The 25,173-nt window shown below is 52.7% G+C and overlaps 2 protein-coding genes across 16 annotated transcripts in view; both read right to left on the reverse strand.

Moving 5' to 3' along the window:
• The window catches only part of LOC120398227, a 94,486-nt gene extending 92,828 nt beyond the window's left edge, over positions 1–1,658 (reverse strand). For 4 of the 5 annotated variants that reach the window (XM_039525436.1, XM_039525435.1, XM_039525437.1 and 1 more), the window contains exon 1: positions 1,550–1,658. The gene's annotated coding sequence lies outside the window, so the exon portion shown is untranslated. Of the gene's footprint in view, positions 1–1,489; positions 1,508–1,549 lie in introns of those variants that run through there. The other variant, XM_039525434.1, reaches the window with a different exon arrangement.
• A 3,283-nt stretch (positions 1,659–4,941) lies between these two features.
• WDR97 (WD repeat domain 97) overlaps positions 4,942–25,173 on the reverse strand; it is a 61,800-nt gene continuing 41,568 nt past the window's right edge. For 10 of the 11 annotated variants that reach the window (XM_039525444.1, XM_039525447.1, XM_039525451.1 and 7 more), the window contains 8 exons: positions 22,891–23,034; positions 21,745–21,942; positions 19,988–20,109; positions 17,224–17,389; positions 16,032–16,106; positions 15,241–15,434; positions 12,645–12,706; positions 4,942–5,395 (listed from right to left, as the gene is read on the reverse strand). In XM_039525444.1, coding sequence (XP_039381378.1) covers positions 5,193–5,395; positions 12,645–12,706; positions 15,241–15,434; positions 16,032–16,106; positions 17,224–17,389; positions 19,988–20,109; positions 21,745–21,942; positions 22,891–23,034 — 1,164 coding nt within the window. In that variant the 3' untranslated portion in view covers positions 4,942–5,192. Of the gene's footprint in view, positions 5,396–12,644; positions 12,707–15,240; positions 15,435–16,031; positions 16,107–17,223; positions 17,390–19,987; positions 20,110–21,084; positions 21,462–21,744; positions 21,943–22,890; positions 23,035–25,173 lie in introns of those variants that run through there. The other variant, XM_039525453.1, reaches the window with a different exon arrangement.

Genomic DNA, 25,173 nt, shown 5'->3' on the forward strand with positions numbered 1-25,173 from the left:
GCATTACTTCATCCTGTGTTTCAGACACTGAGATTGAGTTTTCTCTTGTGAAGATCTTAACTTTCCACTTGACTTCTCTCTCTCGGACTTAGATTTGAACAGATGTAACAGTCTTACCAGCCTCTCCTTGCTTTGTCTGTGACAGATTCGGCCAGTCCTGCTTATGGGTTGCCTGTACATCAAAGGGCAGCAGCCTGGGGTAAAGAGCTCTCTCCATTTTTCCACCGTTCTTCAAGGCATTCACAACCTGACTGTCAGACTCCCCACAGGCAAGGAACCAGCTCCTGGGACAGGTTAAGATGGCCAAAGGAAAACCTTTCTGACCTTTAAGATGAGACAGCTGGAGTGCACAATGCACACAGCATTCCTTCTCCATCCTCCAGCAGGGATACAGAGCAGGAGGAACATAGCTTTGGTCTTCCATTTGGACCTCTCTCTACCACCCTCCTAGTCCGAGCTGCCAGGGGGAAGGGGTTACAGTAATTCTAGGCAGGAGACAAATCGACTCTTCGGCGTGTTTTTTGTTTGTTTTGTTTTTTAATTCTCTCTCTTGTAGTAGATGCTACAGGAGGCAGAACAAAACTAAGGAGTCTCCAGAATGTGGGGACTAGTCCCATATCAGCTGTCCAAACCGCTCTGAGGACCCACACTGAAGACCTGTGGCCACACCCCTGAGACAGAAGAGGTGACAGATCAAAAAAAGAAGAGGAGGAGGAGACAGAGCAATTGCCACACCTGGGTAGACCAATGTCCATCTAGCTCAGTTTACTGTCTCTGAAGTATCAGAGGAAAGTGCAAGAAACTCGAGAGTGGATAACTTTCTTCACTGTATTACAGCAATGCCTAGCGGCCCCCACTCATCAGACCGCATACAAATAGGCAGAGTCTCAACCCCAGAGAGATGACAATCTAAATACCCAAGACAAACAAGGAGGTAAGAAAAAGTTTCTTCCTAACCCCAGACACTTAGTGGCTGGCTTAGGCCCAAGACAAGAGGGTTTATATCCCCTGTATTAAAAACAAACCTGTTTTACTTCTATTTAATAAAGGAATAAGCAAGTGTTAAATGAAACGGGCAGTGGCTCCCAAACTCCAGTCCACAGAGAGCCGGCCAGTCACATGGCTCTGTCGGCTCATAATCCCATCAGAAGAAGTTAAACTCTATTAAAAACTTTCCCAATATTCACTTGCCAAGCAAGCAGCTGCTGCTGCCGCCAGAGGCACTCGATGCAGAGGGCCCGCGAGGCACCTGCTCACCCCTTCTGGGGGCAAGTTAACGCCCCCCCCGGCAGGGCCAGACCCCTGTGGCGGGGCTCCCCGCACACACCGCACCGCCGCGGCAGCCCCTGCAATACCGGACTGAGGCCAGGGACCTGCAAACCTGTGGGGCGTGTCCCCGCCCCCCAACGGGGCAGGCGCCGCCTCAGCCAGGCCGGGGGTAGCCGGGCCCCCTGCCCATGGCACGAGCTGGGCCCGGGCCGCTTCCCACCTCAGCCAGCGCCTCACGGGGCACGGGGCCCCGCTCCCGCCGCCGCAGGGCGGTTCTCACCGGATCCGGCTGGCGGGCACTTTCCCGCGCTCCGGCCTGCCGCGGCTCGCACCTCAGCCGCGCAGCTCCTTTCCCGCGCGCCCGCCCAGCTCGCGGCCAGCAGCCCACGTAATCCAATCCCTCCCCGCCCACCAGCGCACCGGCCGTTGATTGGCTGCTGGGGTTTTGGGGGCGGGGCGGCCAGCGGCGTGAGGGGAATCGAAACTGAGAGGCGGCAGCGGACTGCGCCGAGACCGCGCCTCAGGGGCTGGCGCGAGCCACGCCCCCCTTGGGGGGTCCCCACGCTCAGCCCCCGTCAGAACAGCGTCGCCCGCTCTGACCCCCTCCCCCCACATCACCCCCTCCCCAGAGTCCCCTCCCCACATCACCCCTCTCGCAGAGCCCCTCTGACCCCTCTCCCACATCACCCCCACCCCCACATCACCCTCTGACCCCTCCTTCCACATCACCCTGACCCCTTCTCCCATCACCTCCTCCTCCCACATCACCCCATCCCAGAACCCCTCTGACCCCTCACCCACATCACCCCCTCCTGCAGAGCCCCCTCCCACATCACCCCCACCCCAGAACCCCTCTAACCCCATCCCCACATCCCCTCTGACCCCTCCTCCCACATCACCTCCTCCTCCCACATCACCCTCTGCCCCAGAGCCCCTCTGACCCCTCCCCACATCACCCCTGCCCCCAGCCTCATCTCAGCATCACCCCACCCCCACCTCACCCCTGCCCCAGAGCCTCTTCTGACCCCTCCCCCACATCACCCCTCTCACAGAGCCCCTCTGCCCCTCCCCACATCACCTCCTCCTCCCACATCACCCCTGCCCCAGAGCCCCTCTGACCCCAGCCACCCCTGGCATCATCTCAGCATCACCCCACCCCCACATCACCTCCTGCCCCAGAGCCCCTCTGCCCCCTCCCCCATCACCTCCTCCCCCACATCACCCCTGCCCCCAGCCACCCCAGCCTCATCTCAGCATCACCCCCACCTCCCACATCACCTCCTGCCCCAGAGCCCCTCTGCCCCCAGCCATCCCCAGCCTCATCTCAGCATCACCCCACCTCCCACATCACCTCCTGCCCCAGAGCCCCTCTGCCCCCAGCCACCCCACCCCAGAGCCTCCTCTGACCCCCTCTCCCCACATCACCCCGTCTCGCAGAGCCCCCTCTGCCCCCCAGCCACCTCCGGCCTTGTTGGTGTCACTAGGCATAACTCTAGGTAACTCGGGGGGGGCGGGGTGGAAGACCACGAGTGTCGATGAAGCCCCCCTGCTCTAGGCCTAAGTGAACCAAAGCTCCTCCATGATGAACTTTAACCAACCTAAAATGCCAGTAGCTGCAAAACAGCATGTGTAGCAGCCAGCTAACAGCTCCAGGCAGTCTGAAGCGGTGGTGATAAGGGGGCCTACATGCCTCTGTGAAGGACAAGATAACAGCTCTGGCAGAGCTTGCTAACACGCTGCCCTTGCAGCCGCCAAGGTTGCTGACTGTAGCTGCTACAGCGGGAGGGAGGAGGGGAGGGAAGAAAGGGGGAAACTAAGCTGAGCAAACGACTTGAATCTAAAAAGGGAAAGCGGCTTGTATCTGGGCGCTTGACTTGAGACGTGCCCGTCTCCTGGCACCGCTTTGAGATCTCAAATAAACTGTGTCTGCTTCTCCACCCTGGTGTGGGGTTCATTGGCGCGAAGCACGCCGGGCAACGAACCCCGCTGTTCCCCCTCGGGCCCTCTGTGCCAGCAACGGCCTCACCTCAGCATCCCCCCGCCCCCCACATCACCTACTGCCCCAGAGCCTCCTCTGACCCCCACATCGCCCCCACCCCAGAGCCCCCTCTGACCCCACATCGCCCCACCCCAGAACCCCTCTGACCCCTCCCCACATCACCTCCTCCCCCACATCACCACCTGCCCCAGAGCCCCTCTGCCTCCAGCCACCCCTTGCCTCATCTCAGCATCACCCCCACCTCCCCATCAACCCCTGCCCCAGAGCCCCCTCTGACCCCTCCCCCATATCACCCCCTCCCAGAGCCTCCTCTGATCCCCTCCCCCCACATCACTTCCTCCTGCAGAGCCCCCTCTGCCCCCAGCCACCCCTGGCCTCATCTATGCATTATGGGGGAGGGCTAGCTCAATGGTTTGAGCATTGACCTGCTAAACCCAGAGTTGTGAGCTCAATCCCTGAGGGGGCCACTTAGAGATCAGGGACAAAAAAAATTGGTCCTGCTAGTGAAGGCAGGGGGCTGGACTTGATGACTCTTCAGGGTCCCTTCCACTTCTAGAAGATAGATATATCTCCTATTATTATTTATCACCCCCCCCCACATCACCCCCTGCCCCAGAGCCCCTGTGACCACCAACCAGGCCCCCTGCCCCCAAGCAGCCTCTGAGCACCCCCTACCTCATCTCAGCATCACCCCCACCCCGCTCAGGCACAACACCCCATATCTCACTCTGTGATAAAGTGATAGAGTAATTAATTAATTACAATAACAATAAAGATGAAATGGGTTCCTAGAAATGATTAAAGATTGAATGCTTTCTGGTTATATGAAGACTAATAAATATTTTACGATGCTAATTGTTACATTAAAATGGCTGTTACTTTTTTCCCTGATCTTTCTGGCACGTTTATTTAACTACTAACCATTTCTTACTTTGAACTGTCTGGAGAATTTGTGAAATCCAAATTTCAAAGCACGGCCAGAGCGTCACGGGGGTACATGTTCAAAAGGACAAAGGGCAGTTACGTGTCTCATGCCCCATTTTTCCCAAGTGGTACCCTCTAGAGTAGCTGCTGTGCCACTCCACCCATTTCATCACTGCCCACTCCCTAAAATTACCACTGCTTCCCAGAGCAAACAGTACCCGCAAAGACCAATCATGCAGACACTGTCACACCCCACAACCATGTCAGGGCATAGATTGTACTACTGCCCCTCTCCAGAACTGATGTTGTACTAGTGCTTCTCTGTCATGTTTTCGAGAGAGGATAACAGCACCCTTCCAGGGATCTGATCCTGAGAAAAAATGCTGAGGCCCAGCCCTGAAAGGCCATTCACTGCTGGTGTAGCTCCACTGACTGCAGTGGGGTTACAGCAGGGATGAACATTGCCCAAGATCTAGCACCTCAACAAGCCTCCACTGTAAACTCCACTCTCCCACTGGTCAGGGTATGTTTTCATCCTCGCTCCTGAAGGTGCTGCCTCTCCGGCTGCCCTGTGCTTCCCCTTCCTACAGACGGAAGCAGGGATGGGAGCAAAGATTAATTTCCCATATATTGCTACAGTCCCTTTTGCTGATGGAACTAGGAGTTTGGTACACAGCTATAGCCAATCAATGATCCTCCATCACATTTCAAGAACAGGGAAGAGGAGACAGTAATGGAGTCTGAAGCTATTGACTAGAACAATTCTGATTTCATTTATTATTTCCCCAGTGCGTTTTGTTTTGTGGGGCTTGCTCCATCCAGATGGTGTATAACTCTCAGCTGGGTCTCCCATCTTTACCATATATATAGACTATAGTTTATTTAGTTTCCTCACAGCCAGACCTAGAAGAGCCCATTATCATTCTGTGTTCAATGGCCTCTGCTAATTATCAAGTCTGGGAGTCCGGTCGATGCAGAGCCATCTTGGCTAGCCATGTCTTCAGGGATAGCTATCTGCAAGTGAGAACTTTGGGATGAAATATTTCTGGACTTTCTGATGCATGGAGATGAATGTATTTTGTGAAGATGGCATGTCAGAATCAGGTGGAAATGGGTTCACGTTGATTCTTGGCACTGGCAATTTAATAGCATGTACAAATCCCGTCAACAAAGGGAGTGGAAAAATGCGCGGAAGGTAGAAACCTGTGTTTGAAGGGAGAAACAAAAATACATTAAGAGAAAGAATTTTTAAAAATGCAGTAGTTCTGAATAGCGCTCTGACTGCTATTTCTTTCCATCATGTGTGTTCCTACCTATGGCCAAAATAGATGGCTGTGTGTTACCTAAATGTCATATGTTCATATATACATTTATGATGTATACCTAAGACTGCCGATTGTGCACCTAATGGGATTGCATTTTCACACAAGAAATGACTGTCTAAAGGACAGCACATACCATAAAAATGCCCAAACTGGGTCAGACCAATGGTCCTTCTAGCCCAGTAACCTGTCTTCTGACAGTAGCCAGTGCCAGATATTTAGCGGGAATTAACACAACAGGGAAATTTCAAGTCATCCATGCCCTGTTGTCCAATCCCAGCTTCTGGCACTCGGAGGTTTAAGGACATCCAGAGAATGGGGTTGTGTCCTTGACCATCTTGGCTAATAGCCATTGAGGGCCCTATCCTCCATGTACTTGTCTAATTATTTGCTGAACCCAGTTATACTTTCGGCCTTCACAACCTCCCCTGCCAACGAGTTCCACAGGTTGACTGTGCATTGTGTGAAATACTTCCTTTAGTTTGTTTTAAACGTGCTGCCTGTTACTTTCCCTGGGTGACCCCTAGTTCTTGTGTTATAAGAAAGGGTAAATAACACTTCCTTCTTCCCTTTCTCCACCCGTCATGATTGTATAGACCTCTAGCATATCCCCCCCTTAGTCGTCTCTTTTCCAAGCTGAAAAGTCCCAGTCTTATTAATCGCTCCTCATATGGAAGCTGTTCCACACCCCCAATCATTTCTCTTGTTCTTTTGCTGTCCCTTTTCCAATTCACATATATATATATTTGAGATGGGGTGACCAGAACTGCACACAATATTCAAGATGTGGGCGTACCATGGATTTATATAGCGGCATTATGATATTTTCTTATTATCTCTCCTTTTCCTAATGGTTCCTACTATTCTCTTAGCTTTTTTGACTGTCACTGAACCTTTCTTGAGTGGTAACAGCTAATTTAGACCCCATCATTTTATATGTACAATTGGGATTATGTTTTCCAATGTGCATTACTTTGTATTTATCAACATTGAATTTCATCTGCCATTTTGTTGCCCAGTCATTTATAAATCCACACTGGCCCCTTCTGCCTCAGCTGGGCTTCCTTATTCAGTCAGGGGATTGCTGCTTCCCCTCAGCTCTGGCCTGTTGGGTTAATTAGCCCCTTCTCAAGCTACATTAACCCCTTCAGGGCAAGTGAACACCCAATCACAAATACCGACATGGCTTTCAGGGAGACCTCCCAGTTTGACAGTACTGGGCTCTCATGCTCCCAGACGCGGAGACCTAGTCTAGTGCTTCCCCAGACAGCAGGCTGATGACCAGGCTCAGTTTTGCACAATCAGTGTTACAGGATTGAGCATACATCATGAATAGGAGGCAGCACTGGTTTATAAATCCCTGGAATCACTGGCACTGACCATCAAACCATTCCGGCAGTGGTATCCGGGAACAGGGCTGCACGAGCCCTGTCTGAAGTGCAGCATTTTCTGCACATAACTGTGACTTGCTCTTGCAAGAGCTGGTTCTCCAAAGTCAGCTGGATGACCCTGGCCTGCAGGGCTTAGTTGTCTGCCTGAAGATAGATGTCCCACTTGAGCACATCCAGTGCTCCTGAAGGGTTAGTAAGGTCCTTTCTACTGACCAGACCCATTCCTGTAGCCTCAGTGGTCCATGCAAGCTGGGGCATTGGTGGTGTGACCAAGAGGTCAGAGCAGGAGTCAGGAGGCAAGATGAGTCAGACCCCAGGAGGTCAGAGTCCGAGGCAAATGAGAGAGCAAAACTGAGGGTCAGATGTATGGAGGCAGACGGGGTCAGGTTACCAGGAGATCAGTAGCAGGCAGTAGGAACAGGTATCACAGGGGAAGCAGCCCTAAGCAGGGAGAACCCAGTTGCATGGACTTCCTGTTCCTGTGCTTGAGTTAAAGAGAAGCTGGGGACCAGTTAAGACTTCCAATGTCCAATCAATCAGATCCCTGGACTGGAGTCTTCTGTCAGAGTTCAACTGATTTAGTTGGGGTTGGTCCTGCTTTGAGCAGGGGGTTGGACTAGAGACCTTCTGAGGTCCCTTCCAACCCTGATATTCTGTGATTCTGTGATTCTATTCTAGCAGCAGTTATCAAGTCACTTGGGTGGCAGGTGGAAGTGACTAGCCCCATTGGCTCATGACCCACAGTCCCTGACACTATCTTGAGTAATTTTGTATCATCTGCAAATTTTGCCACCTCACTGTTCACCCCCTTTTCCAGATAATTTATGAATATGTTGAATAGCACTGGTCCCAGTACAGATCCTTGAGGAACACCACTATTTATATCTCTCCACTGTGAAAACTGACCGTTTATTTCTACCCTTTGTTTCCTATATTTTAATCAGTTACTGATCCATGAGAGTATCTTCCCTCTTGTCCCATGACAGCTTACTCTGCGTAAGAATCTTTGACCTTGTCAAAGGCTTTCTGAAAGTCCAAGTGCACTGTATCAACAGGATCACCCTTGTTCACATGCTTGTTGATTCGCACAGAGAATTCTAATAGATTGGTGAGGCATGATTTCCCTTTACAGAAGCCATGTTGATTCTTCTCCAATATTCATGTTCATCTATGTGTCTGATAATTCTGTTCTTTACTATAGTTTCAACTAATTTGCTTGGTACTGAAGTTAAGCTTACCAGCCTGTAATTGCAGGATCACCTCTGGAGCCTTTTTAAAAAAAGTTGATGTTACATTAGTTATCTTCCAGTCATCGGGCACAGAGACTGATGTAAGCAAGAGGCTACATACCAGAGTCAGTAGTTCTGCAGTTTCATATCTGAGTTCCTTATGAACTGTTGGGTGAATCCCATCTGGTCCTGGTGATTTATTACAGTTTAATTTATCAATTTGCTCCAAAACCTCCTCTACTGACACCTCAATCCGGATCAGTTATTCAGAACTGTCATCTAAAAGAATGGCTTGGATGTTGGAACCTCCCTCACATCCTCTGCAGTGAAGACTGACGCAAAGCATTCAGCAAAGAGTCCCGTGGCACCTTACAGACTAACAGACGTATTGGAGCATGAGCTTTCGTGGGTGAATACCCACGACACAAGCATCCGAAGAAGTGGGTATTCACCCACGAAAGCTCATGCTCCAATACATCTGTTAGTCTATAAAGTGCCACAGGACTCTTTGCTGCCTTTACAGATCCAGACTAACACGGCTCCCCTCTGATGCAAAGCATTCATTTAGCTTCTCTACAATGGCCTTGTCTTCCTTGAATGCGCCTTTAGCACCTTGATCATCCAGTGGCCCCACTGTTTGGCAGGCTTCCTGCTTCTGATGTACTAAAAAAAATTGCAGTTATATTTTGAGTTGCTAGTTGCTCTTCAAATTCTTTTTTGGCTGCCTACGTTTACTTTACACGTGACTTGCCAGAGTTTATGCTCCTTTCTCTCTTCCTCAGTAGGATATGACTTTCCATTTTTAAAGGATGTCTTTTTGTCTCTAACCACCTATTTCAGTCTTTTGCTTAGCCATAGTGGCATCTTTTTGGTCCTTACTGTTTTCTATATTTGGAGTATACGTTTAGTTTGAACTTCTATTCTGGTGTTCTTAAATAGTTTCCATGCAGCTTGCAGGCATTTCACTTCTGACTGTACCTTTTAATTTCCATTTAACTAGCATCCTCATTTTTGTGCAAATCCCCTTTCTGAAGTTAAATGCTACTTCATGGTTGGTTTCTTTGGTATTTCCCTCCACAAGGATGTGAAATGTAATTACACTGGTGAGCGGTTCCAGAAATAAGAGGATAAGCATTGCATGCATGCTCATATCTAATAGGTCACTGTCCAACCTAATAGGACACTAACACTGAGCTGATGCATTCGCTCATGTATGTTGTTTCAGGATTCGTTGAAGTACTGTCTGCTTGCTGTTGATGCTTTGTTCTCCATTCCTATAAACCAAATTAGTGAGGGACTTTGGAAATTACTTTTTCAAATGTTTGCAGTGTTGTTGCAGCCATGTCGGTCCCAGGATATTAGAAAGACAAGGTGGTTGAGGTCATATCTTTTATTAGACCAACTTCTGTTGATGAAAGAGACAAGCTTTTAAGGTTATAAAGAGCTCTTCTTCAAGTCTGGGAAAGATATTCAGAGTGTCATAGCTAAATACAAGGTGGAACAGATTGATGAGCATAAGAAGTTAACACGTTACAAGAGACCATTCGAGATAAAGTGGACAGATAACACCTCTGCAGTCATAGGACAAAGGAGGGTCTTTGTATTAAGGTTCTACATAGTTACGAACCCACCCATCCAAAGACACAACCAACAGGAGCAACCATTTAATTGGTTCTTCTCCCCCCACCCCCACCCCTGAATAAACTCAGCATAAAACAGTTCAGAAGGGTAAGTCACACTGTTCCTAAGCATGAGTTACAACACACTGATGCACTAACACGCTCAGGGAGAGGGAAATTCACTGCGTGACAGAGGGGCTGGAACAAGGACCACTGAAGAGCTGTGCTGGTTACCTGTTCCTCACCACTTCCTACCCTCCCGGGGCTGGCCTGTACTGAGGGAACAGGAAGAAGCAGCCTCCTGTGGGCAGGAAGAGGAGCTGAATGGGAAACTTTGATCACTGCCTGCAGCCCTGCTAGTGAGTGACATTCCAGCTGGCATGAGAGAGTGTGTGACACCAGCAGCAGATGTAAAAACAATGAGGAGTCCTTATTAGTCCTTAGAGACTAACATATTTATTTGGGCATAAACTTTCATGGGCTAAAACCCACTTCATCAGATGCATGCAGTGGAAAATACAGTAGGCAGAATATATATACACAGTACATGAAAAGATGGGAGTTACCTTACCAAGTGGGGGGCCAGTTCTAATGAGACAATTCAATTAAAAGTGGACGTGAGCTATCAACAGGAGGAAAATCACTTTTGTAGTGGTAATCAGGGTGGCCCATTTCAGACAGTTGACGAGAAGGTGTGAGTAACAGTTGGGGAAAATTAGTTTTTAGTTTTTATAGTGACCCATCTGTGACAATGTGGGAATGTTCTTAATGTGTTCTTTGAATACTGAGTGGGGAGCATTGACCTGGGAAGGTTGCAGGGGAGTTTTGCTGGGACTGTCTGCATTGGGGATGGGAGACTTTCATTGAGGGAGGATACCTGAGCCTGGAGCATGAGAACCCAGGAGGGGGTTGGAGGCCAGGTGACACCTCTGCCCGGGACACTGGACAAAGGCTGAGGGAGGAGCCGGGGGGAGGCTGAGACGGCTGGAGGGAGTTTCAGTTTAGAGCTGGCTTGGAAAATGGAAAGGAGCCCAGATGGGGCTCTGGCCTCCCTACAGGGCTCTGGCCTCCCTTCCCTCCCCACCCCCAGGATGGACCTAAATGAGGGGGGGGTCCTGTTGTCTGTACCGGCAAGCCCTGTCTTGGACTGTGTTCCTGTTGTTTAAATAAACCTTCTGCTTTACTGGCTGGCTGAGAGTCATGGTGAATCACAGGAAGCCGGGGGTGCAGGGCCTGGTCTCCCCCTCACTCCATGACACCATCCACTCCCAGTGTTTATTCAAGCCTAATTTGATGGTTTCCAGTTTGCAAATTAATTCCAGTTCTGCAGTTTCTTGTTGGAGTCTGGTTTGGAAGGTTTTTTTGTTGTTGAAGAACTGCCACTTTTAAGTCTGTTATTGAGTGTCCAGGGAGGCTGAAGCGCTCTCCTACTGGTTTTTGAATGTTATAATTCTTGACGTCTGATTTGTGTCCATTTATTCTTTTGCGTAGAGACTGTCCGGTTTGGCCAATGTACATGGCAGAGGGGCATTGCTGGCATATGATGGCATATATCACATTGGTAGATGTGCAGGAGAACGAGCCTCTGATAGTGTGGCTGATGTGAATAGGTCCTATGATGGTGTCCCTTGAATAGATATGTGGACAGAGCTGGCAACGGGGTTTGTTGCAGGGATAGGTTCCTGGGTTAGTGTTTTTGTTGTGTGGTATGTAGTTGCTGGTGAGTATTTGCTTCAGGTTGGGGGGCTGTCTGTAAGCAAGGACTGGCCCATCTCCCAAGGTCTGTGAGAGTGAGGGATCATCCTTCAGGATAGGTTGTAGATCCTTGATGATGTGCTGGAAAGGTTTTAGTTGGGGGCTGTAGGTGATGGCTAGTGGCGTTCTGTTATTTTCTTTGTTGGGCCTGTCCTGTAGTAGGTGGCTTCTGGGTACTCTTCTGGCTCTGTCAATCTGTTTCTTCACTTCCCCAGGTGGGTATTGTAGTTTTAAGAACACTTGATAGAGATCCTGTACGTGTTTGTCTCTGCCTGGGGTTGGAGCAAATGCGGTTGTATCTTAGAGCTTGGCTGTAGACAATGAATCGTGTGGTGTGTCCTGGATGGAAGCTGGAGGCATGTAGGTAAGTATAGCGGTCAGTAGGTTTCCGGTATAGGGTGGTGTTTATGTGACCATTGCTTATTAGCACTGTAGTGTCCAGGAAGTGGGTCTCTTGTGTGGACTGGTCCAGCCTGAGGCTGATGGTGGAGTGGAAATTGTTGAAATCCTGGTGGAATTCCTCAAGGGCCTCCTTCCCGTGGGCCCAGGTGATGAAGATGTCATCAATGTAGCGCAAGTGGAGTAGGGGCGTTAGGGGATGAGAGCTGAGGAAGTGTTGTTCTAAGTCAGCAGCAGATGTGTGACTCCCGCTCCAGCTGTGAGTCACTTGGACAGCGGGGAACTTTCAACACCTGGTTTGTTTACATGTCCTTTAAAAAACCCTAACTTATCCAGGTGTGACCCAGTGAGTCTTCATAAGTAACACTTGTTGAATTATTACTATCAGTGTAACCCTTTTATCTCCCCTCCCATAGAATCATAGAATCTCAGGGTTGGAAGGGACCTCAGGAGGTCATCTAGTCCAACCCATGGGTTGCTGGTTTGTGGCACCCATTGTCATGTCTGCTCTTAACCTGCATTGTGAGCTTGTTGGGGAAAGGATTGTGTCCCCCTAGGTGTACTACCCCAGTACCACAGGGACCCGATCTCGATTAAGGCTACAACACTAAATACAGAACCCTGCACCTGACTGGTGAGAAGTTTTTCAGGTCACTGTTAACATGGGAGAGAGAGAGGCTACAAGGAGGGGAGAGGCAGAGAAAATCAGGGAGAAGGTGGTAAGAGCCACTACTTACGTTGGGGTGGTCTCCTTCGCGCCATAGTGTTGGTCTCGCCGAGCCGCAAGATGGCCTGGCTCCTGGCACAGAAACAGTCGTTATTCTCTGCACTCTGCAGTGCTGGAGACTCTTTTTCTTACACATGGAAGCGGGTGTGAAGGGAAACCCACGAGTGCCGGCCTGCTCCTGGCTGGTAGTATGACATCCCGCCCCGTAAAGCTGCTAGGCGTGATTTCTCACTGCGGTTTTATCAAACGGCATGCGATTCGGGGGTGGCCAAAGTGCAACCCATAGCATCCTACGGTGTATGTGAGCCCCTGTTATCCTATTACTGACGTGTGCACTGTAGTGACCACAGGCCCCAGCACATAATGCTCCAACCTTGCCTCTTGGATACAGATGCAGCATTGCATGCTGGGATCAGTAGGTGTCATCAATCACACCTTTTGTATTAAAGCTCAGGGTGGATGCGACCGGCTCCATTTCATGCTCATAAGGCATGATCCTTAGTGGCAAGTGAAGGGGGATGCAATGAAGGATGGTGTGGCCCAGAATAAAGGATCAGATGCAGGCCTGCCTGGGAACAGGAATTGGCAGCCTGGATCAGACCCAAGGCCCACCTGATAGTTCAGTATCTTCCCTCTGACAGTGGCCAGCACTGGATGCTTCAGAGGAAGGTGTAAGAACTCCACAGAAGCGGCTGTGGGATCATCTGCCCCCTGCATTCGGGCTTGTCCTGGTCTCTGATAGCTAGCGATTGACTTAAGCCCTGAAGCAGGAGGTCTAATGCCCACTCCTGAATTTGTTATCGTTAATCAAAACAACTCTGGATATTTTGATAGCCATAGAAATGTTATATAGATATAAACATAAATGACAGCCAATCCCTTTTTGAATCCTGGCCTCAATGACTTCTTGTAGCAGGGAGACCCACAGGCTGTTCACACGTGGGGTGTGAATTAGTATTTCCTCTCCTTGGTTTTGAATGTCTCACCTTTTCATTTCACTGCATGCTCACTTGTTTTTGTGATCAGAGACACGGAGAACTTTGGTCCCGTGGCACAACAGGACAAAGTTTAGAGAAACAATTTCTTGCTACTGTGAGTGACTGCTCCGTGGAAAAGCTAGAACACGCTAGAGGAGATATTCTTCACTTGGATTTAAGATACACACAGGAGCTAATTCAAGAAGTAATAATGTATTATAGGTAATAATTGGAGATATGTTAATCTACTAGAACTGGAAGGGACCTTGAAAGGTCATCAAGTCCAGCCCCCTGCCTTCACTAGCAGGACCAATGTTTGCCCCAGATCCCTAAGTGGCCCCCTCAAGGATTGAACTCACAACCCTGGGTTTAGCAGGCCAATGCTCAAACCACTGAGCTATCCCTCCAGCTGAGTCACTAAGAAACAGTGAGGAAGATGATAGCATTAGGCTCAACAGACCAGAACCAAGTAGAGTACCAAAAAGAGCCAGCCCCAGAGATGAGCTGGTTAAATTCCCCTTGTCATGTGCCTGCTTAGAGAGCTGATGGGATGGGAGAACAGCACAACATGAACAAAAGTAAAACAAAACAATCTAATATCGCTTTAAAAATCAGTTCAATCTAACCTAAGTGTACGTCTACACTACAGTAAAACACCCGCGGCTGGCCAGCATCAGCAGCCTTGGGCTCGGGCTGGGCTCTGGGCTCCCACAAGGGAGCAGGGTCCTAGAGCCCAGCCTCCAGCCTGAGCCCAAACGTCTATGCTGAGCCACAGGAGCCCGAGCCAGCTGTCACAGGCCAGCTGCAGGTGTTTGACTGCAGCGTAGCTGTACCCTACGGCTTCAAACACTATTTGACACTAAGAATTGGATCGTTATCGCATTGCATCCCTGCAGGGTACAGTGAAGGTTGTTTGGGTGCCTTAATTATGGCGTTTCATATCTTAACCAGTTTAGACTTCTTTTAAGTTTAACCCTAAGTCTGAACGGGGTGTTGCTCAACTCATGGCGTATTTTCTCAAGGGCAGACTGCAGGCTCTTGGCGCAGGCTCTGGTAAGCACCCAGCATTGTTCTGGGTATAATAAAAGGAAGAACAGCAGCAGTAGAAAACAATCAGACTCCACCTCCTCCCAGCACCCTAAAGAGCATGCTGTTACCCTTGGCACTGTGTGACTTCCTTTGCCTACAGGGTTTATGAGAACAAATTGCTGTAGGCCAGGGGTCAGCAACCTTTCAGAAGTGCTGTGCCGAGTCTTCAGTTATTCACCCCCATTTAAGGTTCCGCGAGCCAGTCATACATTTTAACGTTTTTAGAAGGTCTCTTTCTATAAGTCTATAATCTATAACTAAACAATTGTTGTATGTAAAGTAAATAAGGCTTTTAAAATGTTTAAGAAGCTTCATTTAAAATTAAATTAAAATTCAGAGCCCCTGGACCGGTGGCCAGGACCCGGGCAGTGTGAGTGCCACTGAAAATCAGCTCGCGTGCCGCCTTTGGCATGCGTGCCATAGGTTGCCTACCCCTGCTGTAGTCCTTTGCAATGACCACACAAGGCCCTCTGAGCCAGGCCACTGTGACCACGCACTGGCCTCCCAAGTTCACATGGCTCCTCCTGTTGCATAACTTACCTCCCAATGGAAGGCAAGGCCATCACTGTGTTCTTGGTTTCCTGGGCTCCAGCAGATTTTGGCTGTTTCAGATCCTCCAAATCCCTCTTCATTTGCACTTTACAGAAATGGTTTATTGCATTTATTGGCCCCACTGGCGGCTCTGGGCTGCCAGCAGATGGAAAAACCTTGCTTCTCCCTGCAGCTTTCTTAGCCTGCAAAAGGAGTGACAGATGCCAATTAACATCAGCAAGGGCTGCCTGTCTAGCGTAGGTACTGCCGCAGGCATGACAGTGCTTCAAAATGACACGCTGTATGTGGGAGATGGGCAGGCACCCGAGCCTCTGCCAGGTGCATTTGGCACTGAAGTGGTTACATCCAATATAAAGGGCTGTTTCCGTTACACAGGAGAAAGATCCATTGAAAGTGACAGGAAAATCCATCCTGCAGAAGCCCCGCAACATGAATATACTGCACCATCACCATGGTATCTGAGCCCTAGGACACTTCCTGTCTGACTACCGGGCACTAGCTGTGGGCATTGCTTTGTGGGTCTGCCCATCCTGCCAGCAACTGGAGGGGTGGGGTCACGCCTCGTCCCTTCTGCGGGAGCAGCCTGCATGGCACCGCTCGGCAGCAGTAACGACAACATTACAAGGGCTCAGGCTGCAGATACTTGGGGACGGGAGGAAGCAGCTGGGGCAGAGGGCCGGTGGTGGGGCTTGTCCTGGCATTGAGACGTATCATCTGGGAGACACTGGGCCATGCAACGGGAGTTTGCCTTGAGCACACCTCCGCGGCACTGGCCTCACCTTTGGGCTGCTGCCAGGGAAGTGCCTTTTCCCCGCCCGTGCCTGGAACGGCTCCAACGTGCTGCTCTTGTGATCCTGGCGCAAACAGACGGAACCAGTCAAAACTGCACCTCCTCATTCCCACCAACCCCCAAACTCACAGAATCTCGTCATGTAACCTGGGACTGGTTGCTTTGATCCCACAACCTGCGGGCAGGCAGTGGTGGAGAAAACACGGGAGCAGGCAGGAGGCGGCCAGGCCAGTATCAGGAAGGAAGCAGCTGTGAGACCCCGAAGCAGAAATTTTCCAGCCCCTTTCTGCTTCGCTGCCTGGCAGGTTATTACTGTGATGATCATTCGTATCACACCAGCAGCGTGCTGGGGCTGCAGGCCGAGGGCCGAAGAGAAGGGCCCTGCTGCAGGAGCTCCCGATCTGGACAGAGCATCCAAGCAGAGAGGGGATGGGGAGTCTCTCGTGGCAGCAGGACTCAGCTGGGCGCGTTTATATAGTAAGATTTTCAGCCCCCAGGCAAGGACCCGTGTCTGAGGAGGGACTACGGAGGGCAGCCTGTGGGCACAGCTGCTTTGGGAGGGTGAGCCAGGCCTCTGAGCTCTGCAGATTCCCCTTTCTCTGAACTAGCCCCCCTCTCCCTAGGCCTTGGTCTACACTGGCCTAGCTGCGTCAGTCAGGGTGTGAAAAACCCACCGCCCAGAGAGACATCACTGTGCCGACCTAACCCCGTGGAGACAGCGCGAGGCTGACCGAGGAATCCGCCCCCTGGCCTAGCTACCACCCCCCCGGGGAGGTGGATTAACTCCGACAATAAGGGCCCCTCCCATCGGCAGCATCTTCGCTGAAGTGCTACAGCTGCGCCACTGCAGCACTTCAAGGGTAGACGAGCCCTTAGCCTGCTCCCTCGCTCCCCCACTCCCCAGGAGCTCCGTCCCCTGCCCCGAGTGCTGGTTTTTACACATGCATAATGGCTAGAGGGAAGAGACGGCGAACCCACTGGGGTCCCTGCCCAGCCGCTGCTCTGAGCCATCGGCACTAGGGCTCAGAGCCCCTGGGGGGCCGTGCCCTGGTTACCGGCTTCCCACTGGCAGGAACAGACCCCCCCATGCTGAAGAGCTAACCCCACATTCCAGGCAGCCCAGGCCCAGCCCTAGGCGGGAGGGGTGGAAGGGGGGAGTGCAAGTGACAGAGGAGCAGCACCTGGAAATCCTGCATCACTCCTTCCAGCCACTGTGCGCAGATTCTCCTCAGCGCTGCCTTGGTGACAGGCGTCTCCCTGGCAAGGTCCCAAGAGTCCATCTCCTGATAGAAATAGTTGTGCGGATCCTCCAGGCCCAGCTCTATGAAAAGAGCCTTAATGGACCCCCTGAGAGCAAGGGAGAAATCAGCGTCTGGAGGACGGTTGTCCCTCTCCTTGGAAGCCAATGCTAACTAGCTTTAATCAGACACAGCTCAGTGAGCTCCCCGGTATGTCCCGGGGTGGCCAGGCGAGCTGGCTTGAGGTGCGAGCCTCTGGCAGCATCAGACTGACACCCCCAGGGACAGCCGAGGCTGCAAATGGCTTGTGCTGCATGTACCCACCACCTGACAGGCCCAGCATGGGCGGGGGAGCCTTTCCTCCCTTTAGCTGAGGGGGTTGGAAGTGGTTCTGCCGTTGCCTCGAGCCGTGATGGCTGGTGGGCCCAGCTCCCTCAGCGACTGCCTGCTCTGTGGCCCACGCTCTGCCCCGGGGGGTTGAGTTTAGCCCCGAGCCATGCTATGCATTATGGGATGTCTCAGCTCACACCTTGGCGTGTAACGTGGCAGCGTGCTAAATTCAAACACACGGGGCAGTGTAGGGCAGCGGGGGCCAGCCTCACGCCCTGCCTGCACCCCCACTTCCTTCCTGCACCGCCTGCCCCAGTCCCCAGTGGTGGGCTCCTCCTGACAGATGGAAATGTGAACCAAAGCGCTCTGGACCCCAGGCCAGCCAGAACTCAGATCCTCAGACCAAGGGGATGGGGGCTTAAATCTGTCACGGCTTGTCAGGGGGTCTCCAAGTCCCTCTCCCACTACACGCCAGCCAGAGCCTGAGCCCTCAGCCCCAAGCATCCCGGAGCGTTGCAACGTGCCCAGGCTTTTGCAGGCTGTCCTTTGCTCTGGAGCTGGCTGGCTGCCCCTAAGGACAGGGGCGAACACAGAAGTGAAGGCCCCCCAGGCTGAGTTCCAAGGCTCGGGCTCGTCTCCTTTCGACAGGGTCCAATGGGCATCGCCTACGAGCGAGTGAGTCCAGTAGCACCTGCATGCCCACGACCCTCCCCGTCAGATAAATGACAGCGAGAGGGAGACGCCGGATTCGATGCAGGGGCGCAGACAGCCGGGGCTGCACAGGACCCTCTCGCCGAGGATGGGGAGACTGTGCACAGAGGCAGAGAGGAAGCAGAGGAGAGAGAGGTGACCTGGGCCTGCCCTCATTCTGTCTTGGAGGGGTGCAGAGTTAGCCACAGCTGGAATCTGTTCACGACAGGGGCTACCATGTTGAGCAGCACTGGCTACTCCTCAGCTCCCTGCCCACTCACTGGAGGACCGAGTGCTGCACCCCGTGGGATCTCCGACAGAGCTCGGGGGAACAGGCACGGGAGGGGTTTGGCTGCTACCCTCCTGGGACAGCCTATGAGTGCAGCACGTTGATTCCAGCCCTGGGATTGCAGTACAATCCTGGTGCGAGGCCCTTTACCCAGACTTTCCTCATCTAGAGCAACCGGTGCCCCCAGGAACGGAGCCCAGAGCTCACCCTTGTCCTGGAGGGCAGGAGTCTGCGGTCACGGATGGAGTGCATGGCTCTGTGACGTTATTGATATAATCTGGGACCATATAGAACATGGTTGCAACCAAAGTCCTGTAGTGGCACCAAATCTTATGTAAAGGGGGTCATATAAGGTGTCTAAGAGCAGGTTCTGGGTTGCTGGTTATGATTATGCTGTCTGTATGTCTGTATCATTTTGTAGTTGAAGTTATAAGTATTGGCTCTGTACTGTCTGTGTTTTGTATTGTGCTCTGCTTCTGGGTGACACCGCAGACAAGTTGGTGTTAGCCCTGCCTAGCCTGCTTGATGGCCCATTAAGGACCATCAGCTACACAATTGACCCATGGAGAGAAGGCAGACACGCCTTGTAACTCAGCAAAGTGCAGGGACTGGCCCATGTGACTCCAGACTCCATTTTGCTGTAATTTTCCACAGTAAGAACAAAGGGGTTCTTACACCTGGAAAAGCCTATATAAGGCTAATGCATCATCTCCATCTTGTCTTCAATCCTGCTTCTGACCTCTGGAGGGACTTTGCTACAAGCTGAAGCTCTGAACAAAGGACTGAAAGACCCATCCCAGCTGGGGATGTTCCAGAGACTTGATTTGAACCTGCAGTTTACTCCATCACTGCTACAAGCCTGAACTAAGAACTTTGCCATTACTGTATGTAATTGATTCCATTTAACCAATTCTACCTCTCATCTCTACCTTTTTCCCTTTATGAATAAACTTTTAGATTTTAGATTCTAAAGGATTGGCAACAGTGTGATTTGTGGGTAAGATCTGATGTGTATATTGACCTGGGTCTGGGGCTTGATTCTTTGGGATCGAGAGAACCGTTTTCTTTTACTGGGGTGTTGGTTTTCATAACCATTCATCCCCAGGACGAGTGGCACTGGTGGGGATACTGGGAGACTGGAGTGTCTAAGGGAATTGCTTGTGTGACTTGTGGTTAGCCAGTGGGGTGAGACCTAAGTCCTTTTTGTCTGGCTGGTTTGGTTTGCCTTAGAGGTGGGAAACCCCCAGCCTAGGGCTGTGACTGCCCTGTTTGAGCAATTGGTCCTGAATTGGCACTCTCAGTTGGGGCCCGCCAGAACCGCATCGTCACAGGCTCCATACCCCCAGCCCTCCCTTCACACTGCATGCTGGTCGTCCCTGCCTGCAGCCAGCCCCGCACCTGCTGGAGACGGGACTGTGCAGGAAGTATGCCATAAGCTCCAGCAGCAGCTCCTTGCTGTCTCTGCAGAAGGCCATGAGGGCATTCAGGGAGGTCAGGACAAACTTTTTCTGAGTCTTTTCCTGAGAAGAGAGAAGACAGAGCATTGGCCTGCCCCAGTCCCAGCAAGGAAGACGCTTCCCCCATGGGACCTGGAGGCTCAGGCTGGGACTAGCAACTGAAGAACACTAAAAACCTCTTCCCCTGGCAGCATGCTGGCCAATGGAGCGGTGTCAGCCAGACGTGCTACTGAGCACAGGAGTTCAGCAGGCCCCATAGGGCAAGGGCATGTGGGGGGCAGCTCTCCTTCTTCCCTTTGAAGATAGTGAGTCACTGCTGAGACCCTCCCTCTCTAGCAGAGAGCCAGGAAGCAGCAGGCACCCGGACTGTTATGCCCTGTCCATGACAGCTGAGGGCAATAGGTACATAGACACATCCCTGCACTGCGAATACTAACAAGCACACGCCTACACTCCATCCCTAACAGGCACAGGCTGTCCCCACAGGGCACGGCATCCCCTCAGCAGGCTGAACAAGAGCCCACTTGCGCCTGGTACATGCACATCAAGCACCAGTCTGTATGAGGAGGGGTCTACGCTCATTTGGACACATTCTTCACTTCCTCTCCTACTCCCTGCACACCACTGCCGTGCACTGAGGGCCTTACCCAGTTCCCACCCCACAGTCTGTCATTGACTTCGGTGAAGGCTGGATCTGATCCTGACCATGGCGTCTGCTACGTCCGGGGGCTGCACGCTGGGGGGCGGGGGGGGGGGGCGTGCCTGAAGTTTGTGAAGTGCTTTGAGATCCTTTGGCGAGACAGGTGATATTATCCCCGAGCGTGCACCAAGCACAAACACCCCAGTGCAGAGCTCCGTGCACACACCTTGCACCACACGTACCAGGGCGTGTGCCCAGCACAGGGGCACAGACGCTGCCATGCACAGCCTCTGCTCAGCCCTACCCCTGGGCAACGGGAGCAGTTCCTGGTTCGACGTCAGCACCCTGCCTCGTTCCCTCCTCAGGGCTGGGAGGGAAGGACACTAACTAGCCTGTCACCGCCTCTTGTTGTGGCCTTTCTGCGGGTCTCGGCTTCTCCTAACTGACCCTTCATCACTTCGTTCCCAGTCCAGTCAATTCACTGACCTTCACCTCAGACTGAGCCTCTCAGCCCCTCAATTCTAGGGCTTGCAGCTTCCTTGGGTCTCCTGGTTGATTTCCTGGAGGCAATCTGGTGCATTACCCCCTTGCTGTCCCAGGCCTTTCGGCCTCTCCCCCGTCTCTGGTCTCTCCCCTTTGTAGCAGGTCTGGTTTTCTCTGTTGGTGGCAGGGGTGGGTGCCTGTCTCCATGACTGGTGGCTCTGGCAGCTGCATGGGTTGTGATCAGGCAGCTGGGCTGTAGGCAGGAGAGATGCTCTCCTCCCCTCTGACCGTGCTGCGGATGAGGTTACAAACCCCATTACACAGCCACTCATTTTAGTTCTGCTTCCAGCTCCCGGGAGATTATTGGGGGTGGCCAGGAAACTACAGGTTCTCCAGAGCTAGCGACCGATCCCCATCAGTTCTGAGGGCTCCAAACTAAACCCAGAGGGAGCGTTTCAGACCATCCTGGGGAGGGGGTGGGGAAGGATTACCACTGCCCTGCAGAGCACAGCTGTGCAGGGCTGCAGTTAGCACAGCGCTGGGGCATGCTAACCCTTCGGAGCAGAGATCCTTACTTCCAGTTTGGGCGGGTCGCTCTGGTTCAGGATGAGGAGCAGGGCCTTGCAGACCTCACGGCCGTTCTCCACCCCGACCTGCTCATGCAGTGTTAGGATGGCTTGGACTATGTCTGCCTTTGCACCGTCATCCACGGTGAGCAGCGCCTCCAGGAGCTGGCGCACAAACCTGCTCATGCTCAGTCCCTGCAGGGAATCCTGACACGGGGCAAAGAGGGACATTCAGGGACACTCCTTTCCCCCTTCCCGTCTCCTCCTTTCCATGTGTGGGGAGAAAACGAGCCTGCTCAGAGCCTCCTCCCCCTGGGGCTGGGGTGGGGTGTCACACCCCCAAATCCAAACCAGCTCCCCGACTTTCTGCCATGGCAAGGCAGGCGCAGGTGCAGCTTTGCAGGGGTTTGGTAGGAAACGAGGCAGAGAAATTCATCAATCTACAGAAATTAAAGTTTCCTGAGTTACCCTTTGCGGCCTCCCGGGAGAAGCGAAATGACCTTTCAGCCTCTAGCGAGAGGTGGGAGAAGCCATAGCAGAAGCCAGTGCTGTGTGTGCACGCACAACCGTGTGTCAGAGAACCCTCCCCATGCCATGCTGCCATGGGCCCTTCTTCCCTGCTGCCAGGACTGCAGAAGTCAGAAATCCTGGCGCCGGGATTAACGCCAGTCCATTGATGGACAGCTTCTAAACCACCAGGGCCGGCTCCAGACCCCAGCGCGCCAAGCGCGCGCTTGGGGCAGCATTTTGCTGGCAGGGTGGCAGGCGGCTCCGGCGGACCTTCCACAGTCATGCCTGTGGGAGGTCCCCCGGAGCCGCAGGACCGGCGACCGGCAGCGTGCCCCCTGCGGCATGCCGCCGTGCTTGGGGCGGCCAAATTCCTAGAGCCGCCCCTGTAAACCACACACCACAATAATATCTGGCACTCTGCTACTCTACAGCCTCCAGTGCCGGTTCACTGTTAACTGGCTAAACCTCAGAGCCCCCATCTCATTACCCACTCCAGTGGGGCACTGGCTGGCACTCGGTTACACAGCAAGCCTGTGGCACAGAGGGGGTTAACCCTCAGGAGTGCCTAGCTCCCAGTCCTGTACTCTGCTCACTCGGCCACACTGCTGTGTTTGGCCAGTGACACAGATGGAGGCAGCTTCTCACCATTGAGCTGAGGACGGGGTAGATCTGCCTGAACCATTCTGTGTCCTCGAACTGGAGGACGAAGGATGGGATCTCGCCTCCCGAGGGAGAGGCCTGGGGCTGCTCAAACTCATCGGGCTGCGTCAGGAAAAAACTCGTCACGCTCTGAAACAAAAGCAAAGGTGAGTCAGGAGAGCCAGTCTGGAGCCACGCAGGCCCACCCGGAGCCAGTCTGGAGCCAGCCCAGAGCCACGCAGGTCAGCCCGGAGCCAGCCCGGAGCCAGCCAGGCCAGCCCAGAGCTAGCCTGGAGCCAGCCCAGAGCCACCCAGGCCAGCCTGGAGAGACCCAGGCCAGCCCGGAGCCAGCCCAGAGCCACGCAGGTCAACCCGGAGCCAGCCCGGGGCCACGCAGGCCAGCCTGGAGCCAGCCCAGAGCCACACAGGTCAGCCCGGAGCCAGCCCGGGGACACGCAGGCCAGCCTGGAGCCAGCCCAGAGCCACGCAGGTCAGCCCAGAGCCACACAGGTCAGCCCGGAGCCAGCCCGGAGCCACCCAGGCCAGCCTGGAGCCAGCCCGGAGCCACCCAGGCCAGCCCGGAGCCACCCAGGCCAGCCTGGAGCCAGCCCGGAGCCACACAGGTCAACCCGGAGCCAGCCCGGGGACACGCAGACCAGCCTGGAGCCACCCAGGCCAGCCTGGAGCCAGCCCGGGGCCACGCAGGCCAGCCTGGAGCCAGCCCGGAGCCACGCAGGCCAGCCTGGAGCCAGCCTGGAGCCACGCAGGCCAGCCTGGAGCCAGCCCGGAGCCACACAGGTCAGCCCGGAGCCAGCCCGGGGCCACGCAGACCAGCAGCACTCTTCTGTTTGCCGCTTTGCCATTCCCTGCTAGGGTTGACGAGCACCTGGGGCAGCACAAACCGGCCCTGTGCAGGCCTCCAGAGAACACAGCGCTCCGGCAATGCTCCTCGGCGCTGGCCTGGCCTGCTAGTCAGTCCTGCCACCTGCCCAAGCTCTACCAATGCCCTGGCCTCAGCTCTGACCTGCAGCCCTTCCTACTCTTCCAGTCCCGCCCCTCGCACACAGTCTGTGACCAGACACAGGGAGAAGCAGGTTCCCTCCCAGACGGGAGGGATGGCAGCTATCGACCTGTCTCCAGCGAAATCAAGCAAGGCAGGACCAAGAACAATGGCAGCCTTATTTACATATGAATCAGCGGGGGATGGGAAGCCACAGGAACGGCAGAACGGCGTGAGGTCACCCGGAGCCTGGGGACAAAATGGTGAGGTTGGGAAGATATAAGGAGAGAGGAGAAGCCAGGTCGGCATCCATCTCTGGACAGACACGAGGGGCCTCTTGCCAGCTGAGCGGGTCCTTCAGCCAAGGGGCTTGAAGTCGCTGGGAATGGAAGACTGGTAGGGAAACTACCCTGAGCAAAGACGGTAGCTCGTGGAGTTAGATCTTAGCCTTACAAAGCGTATTTTTACCTTTGCCTTTTGTGACCCTGTCAAACTTTACTCCTTTTACTTGGTATCACTTCACCCAGCTTGTTTTATCTGTACAATAAACCGGCTCAGTGCTGTGTTTGAAGGGAAGGGTGTATTGACCCCGCTGGGAGATGCTTTTGTCTCTTTAAAGAAACAAACAAGCCTTATTATTTCTCTGGGTGTTCCAGGAGAGGGCTGCACACTACAGGGCCCATGGTTTGGAGAAAATTTCGGACTGGGAATGTGTTGGGGTCACCTTGCCAAGTTGTTAGCCAGGGACCGAGTCTCAGTAGCAAAGTTTTTAAGCACATAAGGGTTAGAGGGCAAAAGCTGCCACCACAACGCCTCACTGGTCTGGATTGCAGCCCAGAATGTGATAAAGTGTGTTTCTGAAAATGAACTAACAGCAGCAGAATGACACCAGTTCATGCAATCTGCTGCCGAGACGTCTCTAGAGGGTTGGATTAGGAGGAGGTCGGATCTGTAGCGAAGTAAAACATCCGTAGAGTTTCTAAAAATCATAGACTATAACTTTCTAGCACGAAAAGTTATTAGCTCTCATTCTGACGGCGAAAGATGAATGGAACTAAAAATTGATGGTACAAGTGACCATGACCTAATTTCATTTGCTATGTGCAGACAGAGTATGGTCAGGGAGGTAACAGATACACATGGTGATTTAAAAGTTTTCCAAAGCTGTAAACAATCACGAGCAAAAAACTGAGTGAGAGGAAATATATAAAAAGAAAATCTAAATGATAATTGGGAACTGTTAAGAATACTTTATTAGATGCATCCCCAAAAACACAATTCCACAATCA

Source organism: Mauremys reevesii, linkage group 2 (genome assembly GCF_016161935.1).
Source record: "Mauremys reevesii isolate NIE-2019 linkage group 2, ASM1616193v1, whole genome shotgun sequence".
Lineage (NCBI taxonomy): Eukaryota > Metazoa > Chordata > Testudines > Geoemydidae > Mauremys > Mauremys reevesii.